Source organism: Python bivittatus, unplaced genomic scaffold (assembly GCF_059951505.1).
Source record: "Python bivittatus isolate LINGU-HERP-01145 unplaced genomic scaffold, Pbiv_v1 ctg000080_np1212, whole genome shotgun sequence".
Lineage (NCBI taxonomy): Eukaryota > Metazoa > Chordata > Lepidosauria > Squamata > Pythonidae > Python > Python bivittatus.
The window spans coordinates 47,412,716-47,440,491 of record NW_028277035.1 but is presented as its reverse complement, the minus strand read 5'-3'; the positions used below and the strand labels follow the sequence as shown (position 1 = coordinate 47,440,491).

Below are 27,776 nucleotides of genomic sequence, written 5' to 3'. Positions count from 1 at the left end.
AAGTGGATGCAGAAGCTTCTTGGATCTAACTGGAAAGAATTCTGTTACAGAGCACAAAACAAATGTCTGGTGTTAATCTAATTAGAAGTATAAAAAGGGATGATTAGTGGAACAGGATGCAGATAAGGAAAAATGCATACAGGATAAGAGAACAATTGCTGCAAAAAAAAAAAAAATTAGGTGAGAAAAAGTTACTGAAACTTATAAAGAGAAAAAGATATTTGCAAAAAATGTAGCCAGAGATAGCAAGGTCCAGTTAAAATTAAGAGGCAGAGAAAACAAAGAGGCTTTGACAGAAATAAAATATTGTTTTCGAAGTAGGTGAAAGAGCCCAAATAAGGACCCTCTGGTACAGTGGATGGAATTAAAAACAGGTGATGAAATGTGTGAAACTGAAATGAGAGAATGTGTACTTTTAGAGGTTTGTGTAGGAATGATAGTGACATGTTCAAGAGTAGATTTGAAACTAATGTTATAGAGATTAGTATCCAGGAAAAATGATAGAATCATAAATGTTATGAGAATGTTGAAAATTTGCAGGGCTACATATATAAATAAGCAATATTTGGGAAGTGCCATATGGCATTTTGCTGGAGAGGGGATGTGCAGACCAGATTATGACTCTTCGTCAAGTCACTGATGAATGTAAAAATCTGAAAAATTAAAATTATTTTATGTTGTTTATTTAGAGAAAGTATGTGATAAAATAAATAGGCTCAAATTATGGAATGTTTTGTGTAAAAGTGGAGAGGACGTTTGCTGAATGTGATAATTATAGAAATAAAGCATGCATGAGAATAAATGGAATGCTTAGCAAATGGTCCATTATTGAGAAAATAAGACAAGGTTGTATAGTGTCTCCGTAGTTGTTCAATATATCTGTATACATCTACTATATCAAGAATAGTTGTTATGACATTAGAAGTTTTTGGTTAGGGACATGAATGTATAGGTTCTTCTAAACTGTATTGTTGGCTGAGAATGCTTCCCATTTCGTTACATGGAAGTGAGAATTGGATATGCCAGGAAAGATGTAAAAGCCAACTGCAGTATGAATGGGGTACATTTCTTATTCCTTTTCTGTTCATTTTCTGCTTACCTGAAAGGGAATGGTGTATGTACATATATATGTATGTAATCATGCTGGTGTAGATAAGTCCAGATTTTGATTTAGCATATGAACTACTGGTGGGAGGATCTTGTTACAGTACAGAAATTGATAATTACTCAGTTCTAGCAATTGTGAAGAATATATTCAGAAAATATTGCAGTAAAAATGTTTTTAAAAACTTGGAAGATCTATTTTACAATTTATTCTTGCATAATGGACTTTTGATTCACATTACAATTCCTATTTTCAGAAGTAAAGAGTGAAGGTAAATTAAAATAACTATGATGTTATAGATTATAGACTGCTCTGGTTTAATATTAAATTCATTATTGTTAGACTGGATAACAATAGAATATTATCCAAAACTTTTAAAACAGAAATATTAAGATTACTACTATTTTACTGGTTCAGAAGATAATTAAAAAGAATTGCAAAATAATAATAATGTATTGCCTACAGAAGCCTTGCAGGAGCATCAGGAAAACCTACTTGAAGAAATTGAGCACTTTGATTTGAAATAGGGAGTTGAAAATGAATTTGTCACATAATAACCGTTTCAAAACTGGCAAGTTCTCTTGAACTAGAAACAGTAGTATAGTTAGTAGTTCTCAATCAATGGTACACATACCACAGCTGAGACTCAGAAGTAGTTTAGATGGGACACAGTAAATTGTAACAGAATACCTGTAAAAACATAAATGCTTTTCTTTAAAATAGTGGCATTTTTGTTTCTATCCCAAACATTCAGATTCTTGGGTGGTGATTAGTAGAACTTAAGTTAGAAAAGGTTGAGAACTGCTGATCTAGTAGCTCCAGTAAAAAACTCAGCGTGATGTTTGGAGACAGTGAATGTTACTGCTAGAAACATGATTTGCCATTGATCTCTGTATTTGAACATGCTAGATATAGGATTACATATGCTAGACAAAATTTACTTACAGTAACAGAGTATCTGCAGTTGATTCATGCCATATTAACATGGGCAATGAGTGTTTTCATAAAAAATAGCATGCTTAAGAGAGTTACCCATCTTGAGTCCTAGAGTCAGTTCTATATCATGTAAACAGGATATCCATGTCCCTGACATGCTGTTCTTGTGGATGGGTGGGATTCTCTATCCTATCCAAACCATCATCCACTTCATTGTCCCACCCTTATGGATTTCCTCTTGCTCTTTTCCACAGGATGCAACAATTTCCCATTTTGCTCATTAAATCAGATCATTGTGCCTGGGAAATGCTCCTTGCCCTGATATATCCAGCTTCCTGCAAGTCAGTTGTGGTTTAGGCTTCACTGGATTTCTCATATTTCATATTATGAAATTCAAATTATATATTTATTAATAGGCTAATTATTCACTATTCCTGAGACTGGTTTAATTAATAGACTAAAAAAAAAAAAAAAGAGCTAACAAAACAGATTGCAAGGAAACATGTAGTTGCTGGAAAGTGGCTGGGGCAAATACCAGAATTCTCTCAGGCACCAAATAACAACATTGTAAAAGTCTTAAGATAGTTCTATTTAACGAGTTTTTATTTTCTTATGCCTTTTGTTACATCTACCTTAGCCATAAGAGAACTTAAATAGAATTTTTCCAGACTCTGATTTGAAACATTAGCACTATATGTGAAAGAGAAAGTGATGGGTTAACAGAAAGAGTTTAGTTATTAAATAGATGTTATTTTGGTGGGTGAAGAAATGCAAGATGAAGGTTGTATAATTCTTGCAAATGATGAATACTATATGGGTGGTGTGTTGAGGTGGAAAATTAAAACAAGATTCACTGTACACACACCCACACAGTTCTTTGGAGAGACAGTAGAAAACTATGAGTCACCCTTGAAAAGTGTTGCTTTATTATTTTCCTTAAACGAAGGAGAGGTATAACTGTTTCAAAATCTTACTCTGCCCCTTGCATGTTTTATCTAGGCTTTAGTAGCAGCAAAACTCCACATTAAAGGCATGGGCCAAAACAAACTAGATTAAATATATAGTGGACATTTTATATATGGATGGGAAGTCTCCACACTACCATCTGTATGCAGTCTGAAACACATTTCAAAGCCCATATCCTCTCACTAGCAAGAGCTGGTGCTCTAGTTGGGAATCCCATGTTTGGCTTCTCCTGTACTTTTCCCCTTCAGGAAAGGTGAGAATGGCTGAAGCTTGCAAAATCTGGCGCTCCAGTTGAGAACACTCCAAGTGGTCACTCCACTTTAGTACATTCCCTGCTTCCCAGAAGGAAAAGACATGAAATCCTGTTTTCTGAAGTCAGAGAGATTGATTAGAAGAAAATGCAGGAGGGGATAGAGATTTAAGGTTCCCATAGTTCCACCATCCATCAGGTCAGATTTACTTCCCTACCTGGCTGATAATATAATTTGACTCCACCAGATGGGATAACTATTCTTCTCCATCCTTCTCACATGTACACACACTTTGGAACTCCTGATTTAGAAGAGCTTTTTAAAAAAAATTTTTTAATTAATTTGCTTGTTATCCAAAAAATATCCCAGGGCATCATATGAAGACTATCCTCCATGTTCAGCCTCTAAAATACTTGCATGCTTTTGATTTAATAATTAATATTTAAAAAAAAACCCCACACATACACACCTGGGATGAAAACTGTTCTGATATGTTGATAAAATGGTTGCTCTTAGATGCCAGCTAAGAGAACACAAAGGGCAGGTGGTTTCTCTGAAGAAGTGGTACTTCTGTTTTCATTCTTTGCATGGCAGAATATTATCATGTTATCTGGGGTACCAAAAATTCTTTTTAGGCATAACCAATCTCGATAAATAGGTTTTTTATATGCTTCTCCATTCCATTTAATATGGCTGAATTTTTTAATGATTTCCTTAGTAATGACCAGACTAATAGAAAGAACATCTCCCAAATAAAGCTGCTTAGACTATAATTTTGGCACTTCCTGTCCTTACTTTAGAAATATAGGGGAATTGGCAACAGATGGATTGGTGATTATCCTTTAAACAATATAGTATTGGAAATTCTAAATAGATGGACCTCTCTGGAGGCTGTAATACCTTATTTTATGCTGCTTTCCCTCACTTGTGTTACTGATGTTTGTGCTCATTTATATTAATACTGTTTTTATTATGTATCATTTATTACTCTGTTTTCAGTTGAAGAAAATGGCATATAAGTTTATTTTAAACATTGTGTTTTGCTAATAAATGCATGGGATATGTTTCTTGCTAACGAATTATAATTCTTTGGCTCTTCTGTCTATAATTCAGTTTGTTTACATTATTTGCAAAATTTTGTATCCCACCTTTCCTCCAAGGAATGTTGCATATTTTTATCTCTCAACAGCTGTGCAGTGAACTAAGCTGAGAAATGCTGATTTGCCTAAAGCTACCTACAGGGATTTTAATCTTGGATTACCACATGTAAACCTTGCATTTGAATCTCTTTATCAAACTGATTTAATTAGACAGAAATCTTTACTTAAAGCTTTTCTGCTGTACGGCTCCTGCATACATGTAACATACATCTGAAGCATAAATGTATGTATGACTTGTCTCTGAAGGACTCTGGGGAAATGGGAACCAATCTCGTAAATCATTGACTCCTGTGCTTACTATTGTGGTGAGATAGGAAATGATTTTCAGTAATCCTTAGAGATTTCTGACTGGTTTTTAATGATCTCATCTGGAATTCCCCACAATCTCCCTTCCTCCACTAGAGAATGTCAGCTGGAAAGAAGGCTGATGCAACCAGAAGCAAATAACTGAAAAGTTGGAAAAGAGAAACTGTAGGGTTTTTGTTACACATGTAGAAGTCGTCGTTTTATGTGCACAGTTCTCTAGGTTGAAAGTTGTACTTTAGTATGGAACCTGAAATGTTCTTGTTACAACTAAATTTATGGAGTAGAGATTTTTGAATTCTTAAATCCTTAATTTAAAAAGCATTTTAAAAGCTGGTCTATTGAATTTTGTTTTTCTGAGTAATGTTCTTCTTATAAAATTAAAATTAACTATTCAGTTATTAGCAAAACAAGGTAAAGAGAGTTTTATAGATATTAGTTAGAAACATCGTAGTGGTGACTTAACAAGGGCTTCTCAAGATAGTTGCACCTTGCAATTACTGACACACAGATTTATCCATCCATCTATCCATTCTTCCATTCCAAGATTGCAGTGAGTAACAATATATGAGACATTCCATTATCTCAATAAATACAATTAAATCCCCAACAATTAAATACATGATTTACAATTGCAACACTATGAAAAATCTTAGAGATTAAGTACCCTGCTTTAAAAACAAAACAAAATGCCTTATTTTTTTAACAATAAGATGCAAATATATGTGTTCAGAGACACAGTTTTCCCAATATTTTGCTATGTATCACAGTAACACAAAACAAGATTTAATGTTTATAGGTAATGCTCCTAAACAGCATGCCTTTCCCCATCCCTTTTAAGGTGTTAGAGGAATAAGAAAAAATAGTGGTAAAGTAGTAATTAAAACATAAATTGATTTGTTGTATTGGTATAGTCCCAACAAATTCTCCTCTGCTTATCATGGTTGTCTTGTACTAAATGCCAGTTTTGTAGCTTCTGGAAATTCAGGCGGTAGCAAGCTGCTGTAATTTGCAGGAGTAATTTAAGAATCTTTTCTGGCTTCCTTGTGGTAATAGAACTCTGATTAGCAGCCTACTGCATATTAATCATGAGGCTAATTAACTTTCATGTCATTGGGTTTGGTGTAACATCAAACAAAGGTGTGGTGTGTGATTATTTCAGTTTCTCTTGTTACGCCCAATGATGATACCAAAGGATTTTGTCCTCTGCTGTTTATAGCTGATGCTGAGAAATGTGGGGCTGGTTCAAGAATTATAGCTTGGCACAGTGAACTCACTCATGCCAGAGTGGGTAAAGGAATTGGGTGGAGTGAAATGTAGAATAATGACTTTACTTGACGTTTATGTTGGGGGGAGGGGGGACTTACATTTTAGATAAGGCCTGGCTCTCAGTATCGTATTTCATTATACTACCCCTCACTATTTATACTATTGTACTTAATAGGTGTATTATCCAAAGGGGGATGCATACTACTAAACTGTTTAAATTTCTAGGATTCCAAGAGCAGCTTGGATTTTTCCAGAAGGGTTTTTAACAGGGCAGTGCCTTTGGTTCACATTCTATTTCCACTCTAAATGGCATTACTTCTATTAGCAAGTATCTAAACTACATTTTGAATCCAGAGAGTTTCAAAGAACAGTTTCATGGTTCAACAGCAGTTAGAGATTCAGACCTATGTTTAATAATGATGCAAATTCCCCTTTAGATTTCATGTATAATGGTTGTCTTGGTTAAATGTGGCAGGGGAAGCTGTGGATAGGAGGCCTGAAATAAGGTTGTATAATACTAAGAATTAAAAGCAGTTACGTGACTTTTTTATATGAAGGTGTTGAAAAAGGACATTATAGCAATGCTCACTAGGAAGTACATATAGATGTATATATAGAAAGGTTCTATCTATTTCAGCTTTGCTTTGGCAGCCATACCTCTCCCTTCCAAAGGTCATATGCAAGATTTTTGACTTTGTGCAGGGTGATATAGTAGTTGGAACCAGTGGCTTGCTGCTCCCAAATATACCAAGCTCAGTGTGAGGGAAAGTTTTCTTTTCGCCCATTTTGTTCTGTGTAAAGGAGGAGGCTTCTTTGTGCACGAGTGGTGGCAAAAGCAACTGTGAAATGGTATTGGAACCTCTGCTTGGAGGAGAGGCCTCTGCTATATAAGAAACAGGAAGAAAAGTTGAAGTAGTTTTTTTTGCTGTGAGTGTGGATTCTTTACCTGTGGGGAAAAGGATGCTCCCCACTGATACACAGGCAAGAAAATTTCTGGAGTCCCATGGTGATTCTCATGTAACACAGTCTCATTACAATACTAAAATAAAGGGGATGAGAAAGGCATATCAAGAAATCTTTTTCTTCCTCCTTTGCATTTTATCTTTTCTGAGACTTAAAGTATCAACTAATTTAAGTTTATTGATTCTTCTGCAGGATGAACAGGTTGACTGGGAGAAACCCATTCTGTCTCAAGCTGAGATTGAGCAAAAGATAAAAGAATATAACAGCCAGATCAACAGTAACCTCTTCATGAGTTTGGTAAGTTTCAGAACAATTATAAATCAAGGCCCCTAATATATTTCTGCACCTAAGCTTCAAAAGCCTGTGTCTTCCCTCAGTCCCTAACTCAGTCATTTAAATATTAACATAGAAGTCATTCCATAAATACAATTCCTAGCTGTTTCAGCAAACAAAAAGAAAATTCCATCCAAATCCTTCCTTTTCCCTATGGCTCTCTTAGAGGTAATTTTTGCTGGCTTCTCTGCCCAACTCGTTGTTCTACTCCTGCAGAATAAAGACGGTTCCTATACTGGCTTCATTAAGGTACAATTAAAGCTGATACGGCCTGTGTCAGTACCTGCCAATAAGAAAGCACCCTCAATCCAGGACACTAGGAAGAGTTCTGTGCGTAGCCAGGCTGTAAAGCGCCGGACTTCATTCTATTTACCCAAGGATACAATCAAGCACCTGCATATAATTTCTCGTACACGGGCCAGTGAAGTCATTGAAGCCCTGCTCAAGAAATTCATGGTTGTTGACAATCCCCGCAAGTTTGCCCTCTTTGAAAGAACAGAAAAAGATGACCAAGGTATTTGATTTTTCCTTTTGAATTCCTTGAAAAATCAGTATGTATCTTACTGCAAATTTGAGATATCTTAGGGACCATTTCTGAGTAGAATCTGCCTGACCTATATATATATTACATAATAAATTACCTATTATATGTATTACTTTTGCTTCCATGGGCCCTTGACTTCTTATGCATCCCCCCACCACATGTATATGTATATGTATACCCCCCCCCAGCATCTTGTGGGTTTTTAGGGCTAAAAATTATAGGAGGTTTTAGGGCATTTTTAATATATGTTTTTTAATTATTTATAGTTTTTATCCATGGTTGGAGGGACTTGTGTTTTTCTTTTTTTATTATTGTGAGCCTCCCAGAGTCACCCATTGGGGGAGATGGGCGGCATACAAGTTTGATAATAAATAAATAAAATAAATAAATATGTATATGTGGTGGGGGGATGCATAAGAAGTCAAAGACCCATGGAAGCAAAAGTAATCCTTCTCTGTTACAGCCCCCACCTTCTGGAACACTTCACCCCACCAAGGTAAAGGTAGCAGCCTCGTTATTGGACTTCCCCAAGGCTGTTAAGGCTATTTTCTTTGAGCAGGCAGGCAGGCAGGCTGAGAGGGATGTTTTGATTATAGGATGCCATATTTCTCTTTTTTTAATTATTTTTATGGATTATTGATTATGGTTTTGCTTTAATTCTGTTGTAACCTTGAATCATTTGAACTGGGCAGCAAAGGAATACTTTTATGAAGGAAGTGTTTCATTTTATTTAGGCTATTAGAGTGATATGAATGATTAATGCAGTTGTGATGATCAGGATATTATATGGACTAGTAACTTTTGGAGGCTGATTTATTGTTGGCAACCAAACCATGTGATTATATAGTTGAAAAATATGAAGCTGAGAGAAAACAGCCCATAAATCACCCAGGGCAAGGCTATCTTCAAGATAAAATGAGCAAAGAATTATCCCAATTTCATTTGTGAAACATCTACTGATGTAGAAAAGAAAGTTAGTGTTTCTTTAAGAATGTTCTCATTATTGCAAATTATATGTCAGGACTGAAAGTCAAGCTGAGAAAAAAAATAGTCAAATCTTTAATCTTTTGCTTCTGCAGAATTCCTTCCTGAGAAAATGCATAACTAGAGAACTGGTGTATTAAAAGCCTTCTCCCAGAAGACAATAGATTGATTTGTCAATTTTAGTTAAATCTATGCTACCTGGAAGACTGAATAATTCATATAATTCAATTTCTTACGTGTTTGTGTGTCAGTATATATCCGTAAGCTTTCTGATGAGGAGCAACCCCTGCGTCTCCGGCTGCTTGCTGGTCCTAGTGAAAAGACACTCAGCTTTGTTCTAAAGGAAAATGAGACTGGTGAAGTCAACGTGAGTATGGATACTGATGTAACTGAAGCTTGCTGTCGAGCTTGTGTGATGAAGTAATGAGTTACCTGTCAGTAGGACAAACTCCATAGTTATTTGCTATCTAGCAGCTTTTGCCTTGGCCTCAACTGATAGAGAAAGGCACTGGGCCTTGATCTCCTAGCTCCAGTTGCATGGTTTTTTAACAAGTACTTACACACATGCAATGTATAAAGTGTTGCAGTGTAATGTTTTCTGCCAGAAGTTGTCCACTTTTGAAAGTATAGCATACAAAAAATAATAGTGAACACAGAATGAATAAGCTGGACTGTTTAACAGTTGTAATAACCTTCTTTAGGTAACTATTGCTAGGAATCATATATGTATGAACATTATAATACTTTTACCAGTTACTTTATTTATTTTATTAAAATTAAAGGAATTTTGTGCCACAGAGCTGATATATCTTAATGTTTACAAGTGTTCTAATGAGAACTTTCAAGAAAACCTTTGCATTTGCTTGAATATAACATTTACATAATGCTGCTTGCTTTTGGAAAAACTTGAAATCAAAGATTTCTTTGCAGTAATTGTATGGGAAACAGCCACATCTTGAATTTGAAATGCCATGTTCTGAACTTGAAAAAGCTGCTCTGCCCTTCCCAGAAATCTTCATAGCTTGAAACAGGTTGGGACACTTCCAGTAAGGTTAGGACAGCTATTCTGAGCTTGGGGTTAGACACTTCAGATTTGGAAATGTTTGCATATTCCTAATTTTAGGAACCATAAAAATGTCTATCTCAAAATGTTCTACAAAAACCAATATTACTACTGTACTTTATAATTAGGAACTAAACTGGTTGAGTATAATTTACTACTCTAGAAGCTGTGCTTTTGTTACTGTTTCTGACTGTTAATATTCATTTATTAGATAGATCTATTAGATAGATCTAGAGTGCATTTGGAAAGTATTCAGACCCCCTTCACTTTTTTCAATTTTGTTATGTTGCAGCCTGATACTACAATCGTTCAAATTCATTTTTTTCCTCATTAATCTACGCTCAGTACCCCTTAATGATAAAGTAAAAACAGAATTTTAGAAATGTCTGTAGATTTATTAAAAAGGAAAAACTAAAATATCACATTGGCATAAGTATTCAGACCCTTTGCAACAACACTTGAAATTTAGCTCAGGTGCCTCCCATTTCTCTTGATAGTTGCTGAGCTGTTTCTACACCTTGATTGGAGTCCACCTGTGGTAAATTAAATTGATTGGACATGATTTGGAAAGGCACACACCTCTCTATAGAAGGCCTCACAGCTGACAATGCATACTGTATCAGAGCAAAAGCCATGAGGTCAAAGGAACTGCCTGCAGAGCTCAGAGACAGGATTATTGCAAGACACAGATCTGGGGAAGGCTACAAAAAAATTTCTGCTGCACTGAAGGTTCCCAAGAGCACAGTGGTCTCCATAATTCTCAAATGGAAGAAGTTTGGCACAACCAGGACTCTTCCAAGAGCTGGTCGCCCAGCCAAACTCAGAAATCGGGGGAGAAGAGCCATAGTAAGAGAGGTGACCAAGAACCCAGTGGTAACTCTGACTGAGCTCCAGAGATCCTGTGTGGAGATGGGACAGAGTTCCAGAAGGACAACCATCACTGCAGCCCTCCACCGATCTGGGCTTTATGGCAGAGTGGCTAGATGGAAGCCTCTCCTCAGTGCAAAACACATGAAAGCCTGCTTGGAGGTTGCAAAAAAGCACCTGAAGGACTCTCAGACTGAGGAACAAGATTCTCTGGTCTGATGAAACCAAGATTGAACTGTCTGGAGGAAACCAGGCACCGCTCATCACCTGCCCAATACCATCCCAACAGTGAAGCATGGTGGTGGCAGCATCATGCTGTGGGGGTGTTTTTCAGCAGCAGGGACTGGGAGACTGGTCAAGGTTGAGGGAAAGCTGAATGGAGCAAAGTACAAAGAAATCCTCAATGAAAACCTGTTCCACAGCGCTCAGGACCTCAGACTGGGCCGAAGGTTCACCTTCCAACATGACAACGATCCTAAGCACACAGCCAAGACAACACAGGAATGGCTTAGGGACAACTCTTTGAATGTCCTAGAGTCACCCAGCCAGAGCCCTGACTTGAACCCCATTGAACATCTCTGGAGAGACCTGGAAATGGCTGTCCAAAGACAGTCCCCATCCAACCTGATTGAGCTTGAGAGGATTTGCAAAGAAGAATGGCAGAAAATCCCCCAATCCAGGTGTGCAAACCTTGTGTCATACGGAAAAAACTTGAGGCTGTAATTGCTGCCAAAGGTGCTTCAACAAAGTACTGAGTAAAAGGTCTGAATACTTAAGTACATGTGATATTTCAGTTTTTTCTTTTTAATAAATTTACAGACATTTCTAAAATTCTGTTTTCACTTCGTCATTATGGGGTACTGAGTGTAGATTAATGAGGAAAAAAATGAATTTGAACGATGGTAGTATAAGGCTGCAACATAACAAAATTGAAAAAAGTGAAGGGGGTCTGAATACTTTCCGAATGCACTGTGTTTCAGTAGGCTAAATTCTGAACACCCAATAAAGTAATTTTAGAACCTAACCAGTTTTTTTTTAAAGATCTGTATTAAGTGTTTGAGGACAAGTTGAAAGTGGCCCAGGGACTTCATCCAGGGTCAATAGTAGAATCCTATGATGGTATTCATTGTCTGATGGGTATTCAATTATGTTTCCTTTGAGTCAGGCTGATTTTCTGGTGAATTCAGGGGTACAGAGATGTAGTTTTCTTGGCAATAGCATGGAAGTGATTTGCTAGTGCTTTCTTCCAGAAAGCCTCTTCCAGGCTACTCTACAGCCCTGATATTCCCTCCCCCCCCCAAATAACTTTATTAGATTTTAAGATAAGAACAATAAAAACAAAAACTAATACTAAAGATAAAGAATGAAAAAGGAAAGAAAGAATGAGAGAGAACAAAGTCAAAAGTGCAAAAAGAAAGAAAAAGTATAAAAAAGAATGGCTTCAGACTTCCTTACAACAGATACAAGTGTCAATTTACACTAAAGAAAATTACTCTAAGTTCACAACATAACTTTCATTTTTTTCTATTGTCCACTATTATTTCTAATAATCAAATCCATTCATCATAATTTCATTTTTTTCTGTTTCACGCAAAAAGTCCAAAAACAGCTTCCAATTAGCATTAAAATTACTCAGTGTCCTTTCTGTAATCAAACCCATCAGCATTGCCAAGCCCTGATATTCCCTGAAGGAATCTCATCCACATACAAGGCACAATCCTATTTAGTTTCCAAGTCCAGACAAAGTTTGCTTATTTATTTAGTTATTAAACTTGTCCCCGCCCATCTCCCCCCAATGGGGGACTCTGGGCAGCTCACAACATATTAAAACAAATATACAATTAAAATTTATAAAAGGACACATTTACAAAAATAAAAGGAAAAAAATCCAGGGGGCTGATGGTAGCAACACCAGGCCTCTAGCGGGCTAGCCAACCCCACATCCGCTGACCTCCCTCCCCACCCCAGGCCAGATGGCAGAGCCAGGTCTTCAAGTCCCTTTTTTCTATTTTGTTACGTCGTTCAAGTGCTGCCACCTGCTGAGATGTTCATAAGCATTTAAATTTACTAAATATTTCTTCTTCACTAGGAAAGAAGGCCAAACTGGACATTACTTAAAGCCACAGCTCAAAGTTGCTTTTTTTAAGCTGTATAATAAGGAGATCCATATCTGGACACACATAAGGAACAGGAAGGCTTTTAACATTTTGTCCTCTGCTTTGAATCATACCTCCTTGTACTATTTTTATGTGTTTCTTTTAAACATGAGCCACTAAAACAGATGGATTTATTTTGTGTTATATTTGGGAGATATAAAGTTATGGTCCCCTGCTTTTCCCATGCCAGGGTCTTTGTATGGATTAGTCCTAGTGTTTTATTTTAGATTCTAGAATAAATAATGGTAAAAAGTGATCAAATAGATATCCATTGTTTGATCATAAGCTCATCACTATGGTACAAACACATTGTGATAACTGTTTCTATTTCCGCTCTTTGCAGTGGGATGCCTTTAGCATGCCTGAATTGCAGAACTTTCTGCGTATCCTGCAGCGTGAAGAAGAGGAGCATACTCGGCAGATCCTGCAGAAATATGCCCATTGTCGCCAAAAAATGCAAGAGGCTCTGACTGCTCGCACCCCAGGTTGAGAAAATGCTGCATCCCACACCCAGCACTGCAGTAAAGAGCAGTGGCCAAGAGCAGTGAAGCCAAGTGGACTGCAAGTGAAGTGATCCTTCGACTGTCTGTGGGATGAATGTATCTCTGGAGGTGGTGGGGAAGGGACAGCAGGGATGTATGGATCTCTTTGTGAGCCTTTGATGTGTGTGCTCCCATGGAGTGAGTGGTTAATAAATGCATAGCACATTGGGATCAGGTAAGAAAATAAAAAGGTGTTTGCAGGGTGTGTGTGAAGATGAGAACTTTAGGAGCTCTACTCTAGCACTAAATGCCAGAAAGCTAGTGCCACTTTTATAGTAAAAGACTTGCCGAGTTATGCTTCTCTGGGATTGGAACTGGAGAGGATTTGAGGTTAACATAAATAAAAACAATTAGAGTGGCTTTGAATCCAGAAGTATTCCAGGAAGAGAGACATCTATGGCACTTTCCTTCAAAATATATATATTTATATTTTTATATAAGGTAGCTAACTGTGAGATTCTTTTTGAGGGATTGGTCTAATGCATTCAACCCTGTTTTAGCCCATCTTTGGTATGAACTTCATGGTCAAACTAAGTCAAATCCGCTGCCTCTCAGCTAAAGTCATTGCTAAGACTGATCATGCAGAGAAATGGAGAATAAAGTTTGTCTTCTCTCAGGTAGAATTATAGAAAAGCAGCTGACATAAACATTGGTGGTGGGTTATAAAAACAAAATGTAAAAAAATCTTGCCAAGATATCTCCTTTATTTTGCTCTCCTTACAAAAAGCATTGAGGCTAGTTGCCTAACAAATCTCAGAACTCAGGCTTCTCTTCTGGTTTAGATAATCATAGCTTTTTATATAGGCACATGCATGACTGAGCTCTTGATGTATGGCTGTGGAACATCTTTGTTTTGGGCCGGACCTAGCAGAAAATTCCCTGGGTAGCTGCAGAGAACTTCTGTGCTATGGGAAGCATGTGTGCTGCTACAATAAGCCTCTTTAGGATTTAACAATCAAGTATATTTCCAGAGCACTGACAAATATTAAAAAAACAAACCTAGGCCTTTGCCACTTCTGGAGAATCCTGTTACTATTGTTAACTATCTTGGAAACTGAATGGATTAACTGGGATTGTTCATTAATTGTTTTGAAAACTGAATGGATAAAACGGGGGACTAGTTAGGTTATGAATGATACTGCTTGTATACCAATCAATAAATGATTCAGGGATTTGAAATATTTGGTGTATAGCCTTTTTAAAACTAGTTTCTTGCTTGAAGACTATGCCCAGAAATGGCATCTGCATGTAGTGTCACTTGAGTTCCTGCAAACCCTGTTCATATGGTGTGTATTAATCCTGACCCTCTGCCGTCCTTGATCCTGTAATTGTTTGATGTGACTAAAAATTAGCTGGATTCAAGTATGTTCAGCCAAATGTTTTAGTAGGTACAGCAAGCAAACCTGAATAAATTTGTCAATGACTTACCATATAGTATAAACCAAGGCTTGTTTCTCTTGAAATAAGCCATTTAGAAAGTTTGGTGTGGATTCTGGCTGAAGTGTTATTGCTGCAACCTTTTGTGAACTACTGAGAGATGACACGAATCCTATCTTTTACCTCTTTCCAACTAGGATAAAACTTGGCAGCTACACTACCATAGTTATGCTGACCTGAATTACTGCATTGATGTACTAGCTCCCTCTTACATAGTAGATCTTAAAATGTTGGTCTTTTCTCTGAACTTTGTAACTTTCAAGCATGGTTTAATGGATTAAAACTTGATGTAGACCAGAACTGATGTAACATAATCTATATAGCCACCACTAGTTCTTTCCAGTGAAAACCATTCCTGCCATATTTACCATGGCAAAGGAGCTGAGATGCTTATCTCGTAGAGTTAATCAGCTCAGCTTTCCAACATGTCTGGAATCTGCATGACATCATGTGTATAGAAAAAGCAGTTGTGATCTGAGACCAGCATTTATCTTCCATGTGAAAGAATCCTCAATCTGTAGGTTGATCATTATTCATCAGATGCCACACTTCCCCATTAGCAAAGAATAAAACCACTTTAAACTTATTGTATATTCACCATTTATGAAAAGTAATCCTACTTAGACCAAATAAACGTGGCCTGAAGTCCTTAATTTATTTCATTATAGATTTGGCTTTTTAGTTCAATTCCAGTGTCCAAAATTCCATTTTGTTCCATGTGCCCTTTTTGAAAGTTTGGGCAAATGGGGTTTCTTTGGCCTCTTCTTTGTGGCTACTAAATAAACTGGATTTTAAGCCAATTATAGATAATATGCAGTGTTTCCTGGTTAGATATTGGTGAGATCGCATGCAGCATATTACCAAGTACCAAGTTATCAACCATTACTAAAATTGCCCTCTGGGCAGCACTGCTTAGATGGTGTAACAATTAGATTGGGGTGACCCAGGTTTAACTCAGCTGTAATACTTGTGATTCAATTATGGATCAAAGTCTCTCATCTCAACCTATCTCACTAGGATATAAGGGCAACAAAATAAGGGGTGCCTATGCCCTCTGGAGCTCCTTAGAAGAGAGGAAGTGTATGCATGAAAATTACTTGGGTGTATATATTATGGATTCTATCTCTCCTGTTCTAGCTTGACTCAAATGGCCGCCATGGCCAACGTGGGATGGCTTATCCCTTCACCCTAAGTGCATGAAACAAAGTAACATTCAAGCTAACCTAAATTAAAAGCGTGCCTGAGGCCACGTGATACCATGGACGACTTTCAAACGTATTTTGAACTATACACTGCTTGTTTTTTAATAGCATGGGACAGCATTAGAAAATACAGAGCTCTGACAAGGCTGTCATAGCAATTATACACTATCTGAGGAGAAAATACAGCATTCCGTACGAATGCTCACAGCCGGTAGCCGGCCTTTCAAAAGAGGTAATTCGCATGGGGGCGGGGGAAAGCGGGACATTGTCAGCTTCAAAGGCCGCAACACAATTCCTCTAATCCGACCCACTTTCTACAGCAGGGTTCCTCAACCTTGGCTACTTGAAGATGTGTGGACTTCAACTCCACACATCTTCAAGTCACCAAGGTTGAGGAACCCTGTTCTACAGTATTTTTCTCCCATTTATAGCCCGCTTGCGGACAACACTATCAATTCCAGAGGAAACCGGAAGTTGCGATTACAGCGTGCGATAACCTCTCGTAGCAAGGTACCTCCCCCTCGAGAGTGGACTTTCGGAATTGGCGGTGCCGGAAGTTACGTTTCGGAGGGGCGAATTTCCGGCACGGGGAGGGCTCTGTTGCTGGCCTCCGGCGGGGGGGGGGGTTGTGTGGGTCGTCCCTCCTTTCGCGGTCATGCCGCCGCTCTGAGCCATGGGCGCCAGCGGCTCCAGGTCTCGAGGCCTCTGGCTCTTTGGCTCGGGTGGGCCAGGGGGCTCCGAGAGGCCGAGCGGCGATCAGGCGCTGGCCCGAGCGCGGGGACTCTGCTCAGCCACCCCTTTCGTCTTCACCCGCCGCGGGTAAGCGGGATGCTAGGTTGGCCTCAGCAGTAACGGGAGGACGGGGCGGGCTGTGCGGTCGGCGGGCTTGGCTTGCCCTGAACTTTGGACCCCAAGCGAGCAGGGCGGCGGGCGCTTCCCACCAGATGCCTTTCCTAGTCCGGCTCCTCGCAGTGGGAAGAATAGAATGAAGCTGCCCGATCCCCCCATCCTTCTCCCTCCGCCAGCCACCGGCTTTGGGGCGCCCAAAGACACCATGGGAGCTTTAGATTTTGGGCAGAGCCACTTCTGAGACGCTACTTTGGGAAACCTTGTAGGGCGTGAGCCACCCGCTCGCGGACAACTTCGTCGCCGTTGGTGACAATGATGTGCCTTCAAGTCGTTTTCGACTTTTAGCATAGACAGATTTTCTCCACGAGGATCTGTCCCTAACCTGGTCTTTCAGGTCTTCCGATGGTGCACTCATTGCCACTGTAACTGAGCCCATCCACCTTGCTGCTGGTCTCCCTCTTCTTCTCTTTACTTCTATCTTTCCCAGCATTAGAGCCTTTTCCAGATTTTTGCTTACTCAAGAGTGAAATAGTAGCAAAGCCAGAGGTGTTGATGGCAGCTGTGGTCTTCTTCTCAGGAGAAATAAATAATTCGCCTCAGGAGAAATAAATAATTCACTTTGGTGTGATACTGAAGGCGGAAATGTTCTGGAGCTAGGAAACAAAGAATTTACCTTGCTGCCTTGGTGTTTATTTTCTGCAAAATATATAATGCACTTCATATGGATAGTAAAAAATGCCCCCATGAAGGTTCAGTGGAGCAGAAAGGGGCACTTTAATGTCGAATATTGTTGCAAGATAATGATAGCTTGCCATGTATCTCCTTGAAAATGTTGATAATCTAGTGTCAGTTCTGCTCTATTGGTTGAGAGTGAGAAGTCTCAATTTATAGTCCTCTCTTCTTCCAGATTGCTTGTGATACAGCTTTTTACTTTGACATTAATTCAGCATTTGAAGTACTTTGCAGCCCATTCTGCAAAATCTTTGAGGAACACATTCATTCATAATTCAGTAGCTTTTGTAGTCCAGGGTTAGCTAAGTTGTCAGGAATAACATCAGTTGTAACTGTTAACAGACATAGAAATTATCAGGATAGGAAGACTTCTTATAAGAAAGATTCAGAGAAATTGGGATCAAATGCACAAAAGGGTAATGAAGATGATTAGAGGACAATGAATTAAATCTTATGAATAGAGAGAGAGAAGATCCAGAAATATTAGCATTGAACAGAAAAAGCTGAAAGCAGGGAGGGAAAATATAGTAGAACTCTTACCTGAAAGGATACTGCAAAAAAGACCTGTGCTTCATCATCCCAAAGAGCAGAATAAAGGATTTAAATTACAGAAAAGCAAGTTCCTGAGCTGAATTGTACAAATAGCTTCCTGATGGATTGGCTTAACAGTGAAACTTACCCAGAGATTTGGTAACTTCCTTTCCTTGATTGTGTTTACTGGACAGCCATCTATCAGGGGTGCTTTAATTTGGATTTATGCATTAAGTTGGCTCTTAGATTTGCTGGTCCTTTCCAATTCTATAATCCTACAATGCATGTTTGTGTGTTGGAAGAAATGGCATGTCTGTCAGAGCATCCTGTTGGTTAAATTAGTTAAACTTGTCAAAATGCACAGCTTCTTGAGTGATGACTGAAATGTGTTGTTGCTGAGTGGCTGGCTGAGAGTTCCTAAATGAAATGTCATTGCTGGTAGACTGCAGCATTTTACTTCTCATTTGTATAGTATATACTTGGCTGTTCCCACTTAGCCTTCCGTTTCTTCCTCCAATTCTCATTCACTCTGCTTCCATTAATTATTAAGGCAAAGTACAAGTCGGTTTTCATATGGAGTTGCAAGTATGGAAAAAAACGGAAATGCAAAAATCTTCAGTTATCTGAACATTGTTTTACTGCAGAACCCAACGTTGGTGGTGGAGAATGTCTGCAATTAGATTTGGCAATGCATTAGACTGTTTAAATGTAGTAAAATACAGTTTGAAGCAATTAGTTGCTGGAAAAAGTAACCTACATATATGTAGCAAATAATGATCCAAATCCTTTTCTGAAATATAAGGAAACCCTTTGAAACCAGTAATCCCCGTTGTATTGGATATTCATGGTACATTAATGCATGGCACTTTACTTGTGGCATCTTATTACTTGAACAGTTTTACTATTTTTTTTCTCTTTATGTTTTTTTAACAAACATGAAAATATATAATTTTATATTATATTATTATATATTATATTATATTATATTATATAATTATTAAAAAAAATATAATACCTTTGAGATATTTCACATTTCTGTGAATATGTACTCATGGATTTTAACTGTGAAGAACTGAGCCTCAAGACAAGTCTCTTTCATCTTACCTGTTGTAAATTGTTAATGACTGTCATATAAAATGGTAATTCACCATTTGCGTAAGTTTTATTGAACTGAAAATGATTGGAAGTCAAAGTGTACAACTATTCTTGTTGCTTGTTCCAACCTGCAGAAGAATCCATTTGAGACTTCACCTTTAGTGATTTGAAATCAATCTCACTATATAAAGTTTTCATTCCAAAAGTATGTTTCAGTCCTGCTTAGAAAATCAAGATATTTTTTTTTAAAAAAAGAATCCAGTTCCATAACCAATATACAAATAATTTCCTAAATAACTGAAACTCCGTTTATGGAAGAGACGGAGAGAGAACAAATGGATGGCAGCAGCAGATGTCATCTCTCTGGCTGCTAATGAGAGTTAGCAAGATCTGTACACTGCTTCATTTCGTCCTTCTTGGCTGATTCTTTCTTCTGAATGTTCTCATTTCTTTGCAGCTCTATGTATTATGATGAGGATGGTGACCTTGCCCATGAGTTTTATGAGGAGACAATCATCACCAAGAATGGGAGGAAGCGTGCCAAGCTCAAAAGAATTCACAAGAACCTGATACCTCAGGTAATGTTTATTACTGTGTTTTGGATTCAAACTAACGCTGAAGAACACTAAACAAGACAGTTTGATCCAGTGTTTTCAACCTGTTCATCTTCATATTTGATAAAATTGCAGCTCCCAGACTCTGGTCCAGTATTATACCAGATTAGGGAGAACTAGACTAGATTATGCTTCTAGACTTTGTAGAGCTTGTAAATGTTTTTTGTATTGGCAATACTGTTGGATTGATTGTAAGAAAATAGAGACTTTAAGATTGCTTTCCTCAGTCTGAGGAAACAGTGTTTGATTCTGCAGCAAAGATCTTGAAATTGCTGCAGTTGGAACCCTTGGAGTCTATTTCAGCCTGTTTCCTCATCAGGGATTTTTTGCTATATCTGACATCTAAAATATTTGTTCAGAATGAAGCATTGTAACTTTGATATCATTGATATACTTGGGTGAGAGTTTCCTTTGAAGGAATAAATGCCTCGTTTCTGAAGGTAAACCACACAATCAAGCATAAGCAGATGTTTAGAATAGTCCATATTTGTTTTCAAACAATCCAAATGAAATACCAAAGGCTAAAGATAGAGACCATAAATGGTGTTCTGTAACTAAGTAAGCAATGATTCTTCTAGCCTGTCTTTACGTAATCCTTGTTAATACAGTATCTTTTTTGCAATTTGATTTGGTTTTGCTTTGACCAAATGCTGCTCTTCTTTTTATACTGTTCCTTGTTACTTGTATGGCACATACAAGAGATTTATATTTTCCCCCTGGTCTCTGGCTAGCATACCAGAGGTATGCATAGTTAATTGGAAATGCCATCTCTGCATCCAGCGTCAGATCTAGCCATTGAATGCCTATCAGAATAGTAATTCTCCTCCAGAAACTATGAATGCTTTCCTTTTGATTCCATCTATACAAACCAACCATCTTGAAAAACGGTTTTGTTCTTTGAATAGCACTTTGATATTTTGGACTTCAGAGACTTACCATTTACGGTTTAAAAATAGTATTAAAATAGTGATGGCGTAACTTTTGTTTTGTACTTTGGCTCTTTATATTTATGGGATAAAACTAACATGAGAATATAGTTTTGGTCGCTGTACTGAACCAAGCTTCTCAAACGCAGCCTATTTTCTGAGGCAGCGCTGGAAGATACTATAGCTCCTAGTCAGGATGCTGGAGAATCTAGCACACAGATTCTAATGCACTTTCACTTAGCTGTATTCATTCACATTCATTCAGTTATTCACTAGCCTTCCTTTTTTCAAATGGGTTTTTTTCTTTAAAAAATTGGGCATCTTTCTTGGATGGAAAACATCTGAATTACAGAATGACATGGAATATAGTGATTGGAACATTTGCAGTTTTAAAAAATGATAAATGCAGCTGTAGAGGATTGGGGGCTAACTTTGCTCAAGGCCCTGATAAGAAATATTAATCCTCTTTGCTAGTAACATTTTTTTAGTCCTACTCTCTTCCCTCTGTGTGGTCTCCAGGAGTCTAAAATGACTTATACCTGTTATTTGCTCTGCAGCCTGATTCATTAGTCAAATAGCCCATGGACTAACTTCAGCTCGTGCAAGTTACATTGGGAAGGATTAAACCTCCTATTTCTCTGTGTGCTAATTTGATCTCTACCAGTTTGTTTTCTCTAATGGTAGAAATAAGCCGTTTGATGCAAATTTTAAGGGTCTTGTTACTTTCTGGTACTATTCCTCAGTCTCTTTCTGCAGATAAATGACTACTTAAGTCATCTTCAGCCCAACAATATGACCTGTGTTAGACTGCTTGCTTTTCTATGGTTTTCAGATTTTTGGTTATTTGCAGTTTATCAGCACAACCTGTATTTACCTGTCTTAGGTGTGAAGGTCATTGTAACCTGCTTCTTGAAAGTGTTTTGGTGACATTTCACTCACATTGTATCCTTTTTTTTCCAGGGCACAGTGAAACTGGAGCACCCTCGGATTCATGTGGACTTCCCTGTTATCATCTGTGAGGTCTGAGCCATGAGAAAGTTACTGTGTGCTGTCAGTACTTCTTATTTGCCTGGTTTTACTGTACCTCATGTAAACCATACTAGACAGCCACATATCCCTGCAGAGGATGAATTGGGAGCACAAACGGACAGCAGGCTTTGATGCTTCTCTGCTTGGAGGCAGTGATAGCAATTGCAGCACTGGGTACATCTCTGACTATCAGGCATAATATTGTCTAAGGATGTATATTAGTGGGACCTGTGTTAGATGAGAAATCAGGCCTTGATTAGAAGCCTGCTCAAAATTTCTTTCACTGAGTCAACTAAAACCTTTTTATCAGCTGCTAATTGATGCTTAGGTGGCAGCAGATGTCAAGTATCTTGACACCAGAGAGCCAATTTGCACTTTTTTTCGAACAGATGTTCTGTGTGAATACCCCAGTCAACTTCTACAAAAGTTGATAGTGAAATTTCAATGTATTTCTTCAAGATGAGTAAAGGTGAGCAGAAAACCTACTATGCTTCCTTATCCACCCACCCATTTACCTTATAAGCCTAGGCTGAAAAACTAATGCTGTACTATTTCTTTGTGGAAGCAGGGAGAGTAATATTGCACTTAATAAACTGTTCAAAATCGAATCAGTCTTGAAGTGGTCATGGGAAACAGACCAACAAGTAGGCTTTCCTCTCTCTATTATATCTCCCTTGCGAGTTGCACTACCTTCTTTGTAGGTTTTGTTTTTTTCAACTTTGCAGGTTGGACTGAAGGTGTGAAGTAGCATCTGGATATGAAGCTTTTCTGTTAAAGCTCACCAAACAGATTACATCTTAGGAAGCATTTATCTTTCAAGAGGGCATTGTGAAACTACGTCATCCTTCCCTAACCTAGAGCCCTCCAATAAATATTAGACCATGGTGACTGTAGGGCCAGTGACTCTGGTAACTGGACGTGATGAGATTCATAGTCCAGGACCTCCTCTGGGGAGCCCCATATTGGAAGAACTGACTTCTCTCTCCATTCTTGTGGTAGAATGACTTGTTCATCTATTGGTTTCCCATGTTATGCATGGAGAACCTCCACCTGTGGTCCTCCATATGTTGCTGAATTGCAGTTTCAAGCATCCTCCACCATCAGCCATGTTCTCTGGGATTGCTGGAGAGCCAAAGGTTTCCATCTCTCTCTTAGGTTTATTCTGTCACTACTAAGACAACTTTATTTTGGTCAAGATGTTTGCCACCTAATTTGGCTGTGTGTTTTTCTCTTCGTCTCCCTCTGCCAGCAAATAATAATAATAAAATCCTGTGATCTTCCTTTGGCAGACTCCTTGGATTGGACCAAGTAGTGTCTGATGGGGGAGAATGCAGCACACTTCAAAGGAAGGTTATATCTTTTCTATTTTGAAGGGCCTTACCCTTCTCCCTGATGTATGAATGTGAAATGTTTTGCTATGGTACTAGTACCTGTGCAAGTACTGAAGCAGCTTGTCTGCTTCTTCATCCCCTCTTCACAACATAGAGCTACCTGCTGCTGAGATGTGATCAGGCAAACCCTCTTAAAGGCACTCTTATGAAGAGGCTTTCATATGCAATGTACAGCCAAAAGATCCTTGCCTGCCTGCCTGCCTTTTTTACCCACTCATCAGAATGTGTATTAAGCTTTACAACTGGAGTGTGGGTGGGTTCATTGCACATCATACTTTCTTTTCCAGAGCATGTCATTGCCTTTCGGAGCACTTCAGGCATTGCTACCTCAATGTTCAGTATAATCAGCTTGTACACATTTGCATCAGCAATATTAATAAGCTACTGTTGTACATCCCTTCATCTCTGCCCATGCAAGGAAACCATTTTTAAGCATTAAAAGCCTAAGTAGAAGAGTCATGGAATGTGTATAGCAATGCTGACAGAGGTCTACCTATTCACTCTCTTATCTTTGCCCCTCTTAGCTGCAAGTCTGTGATCTGTATTAGGAGCGGTACGTGGAGCATAGCTGTTCCCATTTGTTTCCTCGGTTGCCATTGCTTTGCCATGCAGACCTCAGGTTATGAATTTACAGTTGTACAGTTATCTGTGAATAGAAAGTGCATAACCATCCAACACTGAGTCTTGTTCTTTCCTCCATTGTGTAGCGAAATCTGTGCGTTGATTCACTTTCAACAGTGTGATAATCAGAATCTGACATTTCTGATCTTTATTAGGGAAGGAAATTTCATTGCAATGAAACAAGAGCATCCTGCGCATCGAGATGAGTTTGCAAACTTGCTTGGCCAACAATACTCCATCTCAGCCTGATGGTCCATAATGAATCATAGGTTGTCATCAAGGAGCTGAACTATGCTACTTCTTGAGTAATTGTGGGGAAGGCTGCCTGTCAAGAAGCTTACCTCAAAACTAGGTCAGAAGAAGCAGTTTGCTCAGCGTTGGGGTCATATTGCATCTTCAGAATGGAATATTCTGCTCCCCAATATATGGGATTTTATTCACGGGAGATAGTGAAAGGCTTGTTGGTAACAGTCTTTCTCACATCTACATTTTCTAAAACACCTGATTTATGTTCTTCCAGTGGTTATTTTGTTTTCGAGCAAGCAAATGCCCTGTGATCAGAAAAGTACTGTGCTATGTTGGATTTCATTTCCTTGTGACTTGTGCAGCCACTTGCTCCCAATCTTTTTCTGACTGGCATCTAAATGGAGCCTCTACTCACAGCAGGTTTCATTATTGCCGAGCTTGACATTTCCTAAGCTGCAGTAAACTCCCAGGAGAATGCTGGCAGCTGCCATCTCCTCCTCATCTCTCAAAGGCTGGCTTGCCTGTCCACTGTGTCTCCAGCTGTGCAGTTGGGCTGCTGGGATTCTACTACCCCTCTCATCGTGCTTTCTAGCAGCCCTGCTCCTCTTGCAAATGGCAGCTGCGATGAGGGAGAGGGCTTGTGGAGACTACTTTATATGGGATGCTGAAACTGTGAAAGCAGATGATGTTGGTATATAGACAAAAATACTGATATTGACATATATCACTATGGTTGGAATAAGCAAAAGGCTCTATTTTGTTTTAATGATTCTTCTGTGCAAGTGTGTGATTGTGTAGAACTGAACCCACTAGCACTACCCTTTCTGTTCTCGTAGCATACACAAAGGAATCCTGGAGGCAAACGTGTAATATCTATCTCCTCTGCCTTGAAGTGCATTTGTTGAATTTTGTTAAATTTCAATAAAATTGTTTGTAAATCTGAGAATATTCTGTAGTTGTGGGTCTGTTTGTTGTTGAGAAATTCAGTTGCTTCTGACTCTTCGTGACATGATGGGCATCATTTCATCAGGATTGTCTGTCAGTAGCTGTTCTTTGAGTCCTGGTAAGCTCCCACTGCGTTATCAGTGTTAGTGTTCTAGTCACTTGTCTTCCATTAGCCGCAGTAATGGGCTTTTTCATTACAGTACTGACTGGCCATTTGAGATCTAAGTAAAAGAACTCTGGTTTCCTTGGACAGCTCTACCAGTTATGCCACCACTACCACCTTTAATGACCCTGCTAATCGTGGCAGACATTGACCATCCATTCTCCTTGAGTTGTTGGGTCTAGGTTAAAACTGGTTTCAGAGACGTTGAACTAATGTTGTAATGGTGACAATAAAGGATTAGGAAGTGGGAGCTGAAGTTCAAGTCTCTGTTGTGGGGTTGTTGTTGCATTTTTATGCCTTCAAGTCAGTGTTGACTCCTGGTAACTGCCTGGACTAGTCCCTGCAGTTTTTTTGGCAAGATTTCAGAAGTGGTTTGCCATTGCCTCCTTCCTAGGCCTGAGAGTGACTGGCCCAAGGTCACCTAGTTGGCTTTGAACCTAAGGCAGGACTAGAACTCACAGTCTCCTGGTATGTATGTATGTCCTTAACCACTACACCGAAGTGGCTCTCTACTGCGTTTAGAAACTGGTAGAAGAAATGCTTCCTTGATAAGCAAGGTTTAAACCTGTGCTGTAGCTTCCTGTGTACATCAGAGGAATCCAAGTGACTAGGACAAATGTCCTACTTCAATAAAAACTGACTTACAAAGTTAATGTAGACTTCAGTTACCAAAAAAACCTTTATGAGGGGATTGTCAGCAGGCCACCAACCAAACTGCAGTCTCCATGCTCTGTTGAGGGCAGTTGAGCAGAGATAGGCCCATGCATGACATGGGTGGCAGACATTTAAGCGTCCCACCCAGGCTACACAGAAAGGCAATACAGGCAGAAGACTGGGGTTATTATAGAAGAAAGGAAAAGGTAGAGAGCTTGAGAGATTAGAACCAAGGAGAATGGATTGTGAATGCTGAACTAGACAAGTACTGTATTTATCGACGTATAACACACTTTTTTCCCTAAAATTGGGGCTGAAATCCTAGCTGCGTGTTATATGCCAATACTCAAGTGGCAGGGCTGGGAGAGTGGAGCCTTCCTTTGAGCCAGGGCTGTAACTGGGGCAGCTCCACAGAGCAGGAGGTGAGCGGCGTGCAAGCGAGCGAAAAGCTGGAAAAGCCGGCGCTCCCCTGAGCCTCGCAGAGCAGAGCGAGCAACGTGTTCCCTAAGTGAAAACCAGCGCTCCCCTGAGCTCCACAGAGCAGGAGGGGAGTGGGAGGGAGTGAGGGAAAACCAGAGGAGTGCTGGTTTTCACTCACTCGCAGGCCGCTCACACACTGCTCTGCGGAGCTCAGGGGCGCGCTGGATTTCGCTCGCCCGCCCTCCACTCACTTCCTGCTCTGCGGAGCTCAGGTGCGAGCGATGGGGAGATTTCCTTCGTTCAAAGAGGTGCTTTTTCTTTCGTATGATGTATTTACCTTATAAGTGGTATAAATATAAATAAAAAGTTCAGAGCTCCCTTTATTTTGCTTCCAAGTCATTTATTTTAAATTTAAGTTTTTTTACTCAAACTTCCCTCTTAAAATTAAGGTGCGTGTTATACGCCTGTGCGTGCTATATGCTGATAAATACGGTACTTAAAACATGGGGTTTTAGGGAAAGAGGGCTTTCCTTGAGGAACAAGGACAAACACCTTTCTGGAATCATGCTAGGTCCTTGAACAAATCTTCCTTGGAATGGGGAGTCTATGTCCCCAGCACTGAACTTAGGAGAAAATACATAAAGTGCTTAATGTTCATCCTCAGTCCTAAACAAACCCAGTAATAATGGGCTGAATAATGGCTCAAAAGTTGGAGACCTGCTATGTATGTATGTATGTATGTATGTATGTATGTATGTATTTATTTATTTATATTTCAAATTTAGTCACTGCCCATCTCACTCAGTGAGTGACTCTGGGCAGTTTACAATAAGTAAGAGTAAAAACCATTAAAATACAATAAAAACAGTAATCAAAAATACATTATATAATCCAAGGGATAGATGGTATAAATAAATTATCGACCTCTGGAAGCATCTTCAGGGTGCTAACCACCCCCAGGATTGGTTACCCCTCCTTGAGCCCCACGTGAACTGGCCAGGTCTTCACTCCTTTCTGGAAGGCCAGGAGAGTGGGGGCCCACCTCACCTCTGGGGGAAGAATGTTCCATAGGGTGGGTGCAACAGCAGAGAAGTCTGTCTTCCTGGGACACACTAAGCGACATTGTTTAATCAACAGAGTCCATAACATACCTTCCCTGCCTGCCCAGGTGGGATGGGTCAATGTAATGGGGATGAGGTAACCTGGTCCCATGCCATGTAGGGCTTTAAAGGTGATGACCAAATTGGACCAGGAAGCAGACTGGCACCCAATGCAGCTCCCACAGCAAAGATGTTACATGTGCCATCCTTGGGGCACCCAAAATTGCCCACACAGCTGCATTCTGAATCAGCTGTAGCTTCCGGATACTTTTCAAGGGTAGCTCCATGTACAGCGCATTGCAATAGTCTATACAGGAGATGAATAGGGCATGAGTGACTGATCAAGAGGGCATGAGTGACTGATGATGAAAAAGATATG

General features: G+C 39.2%; 2 protein-coding genes across 12 annotated transcripts in view; both read left to right on the top strand.

The window, feature by feature from the left end:
- The window catches only part of RASSF1 (Ras association domain family member 1), a 43,788-nt gene extending 27,454 nt beyond the window's left edge, over nucleotides 1–16,334 (top strand). The window contains exons 3-6 of one of the 2 annotated variants that reach the window (XM_025166714.2): nucleotides 7,146–7,250; nucleotides 7,665–7,800; nucleotides 9,066–9,181; nucleotides 13,244–16,334. In XM_025166714.2, coding sequence (XP_025022482.1) covers nucleotides 7,146–7,250; nucleotides 7,665–7,800; nucleotides 9,066–9,181; nucleotides 13,244–13,390 — 504 coding nt within the window. In that variant the 3' untranslated portion in view covers nucleotides 13,391–16,334. Of the gene's footprint in view, nucleotides 1–7,145; nucleotides 7,251–7,502; nucleotides 7,801–9,065; nucleotides 9,182–13,243 lie in introns of both variants that reach the window. The other variant, XM_007420666.4, reaches the window with a different exon arrangement.
- Nucleotides 16,335–16,641: 307 nt separating this feature from the next.
- On the top strand, nucleotides 16,642–25,061 carry TUSC2 (tumor suppressor 2, mitochondrial calcium regulator). 10 transcript variants are annotated; one of them, XR_015794839.1, is made up of 6 exons: nucleotides 16,642–16,900; nucleotides 19,746–19,866; nucleotides 21,789–21,848; nucleotides 22,247–22,326; nucleotides 23,147–23,207; nucleotides 24,025–25,061. XR_015794839.1 is itself a non-coding variant. In XM_025166695.2 (5 exons), the coding sequence occupies exons 1-4, from the start codon at nucleotides 16,755–16,757 to the stop codon at nucleotides 22,286–22,288; spliced, it is 369 nt and encodes a 122-aa protein (XP_025022463.2). In that variant the 5' UTR covers nucleotides 16,642–16,754; the 3' UTR covers nucleotides 22,289–22,326; nucleotides 23,147–25,061. The 10 variants fall into 10 exon arrangements, 6 of the variants coding, with proteins under 6 accessions (XP_025022463.2, XP_007420726.1, XP_025022466.2 ...); XM_025166695.2 differs by having other exon boundaries at nucleotides 23,147–25,061; XR_015794838.1 differs by having other exon boundaries at nucleotides 16,643–16,900; nucleotides 22,247–23,207.
- The last annotated feature ends 2,715 nt before the right edge of the window (nucleotides 25,062–27,776 follow it).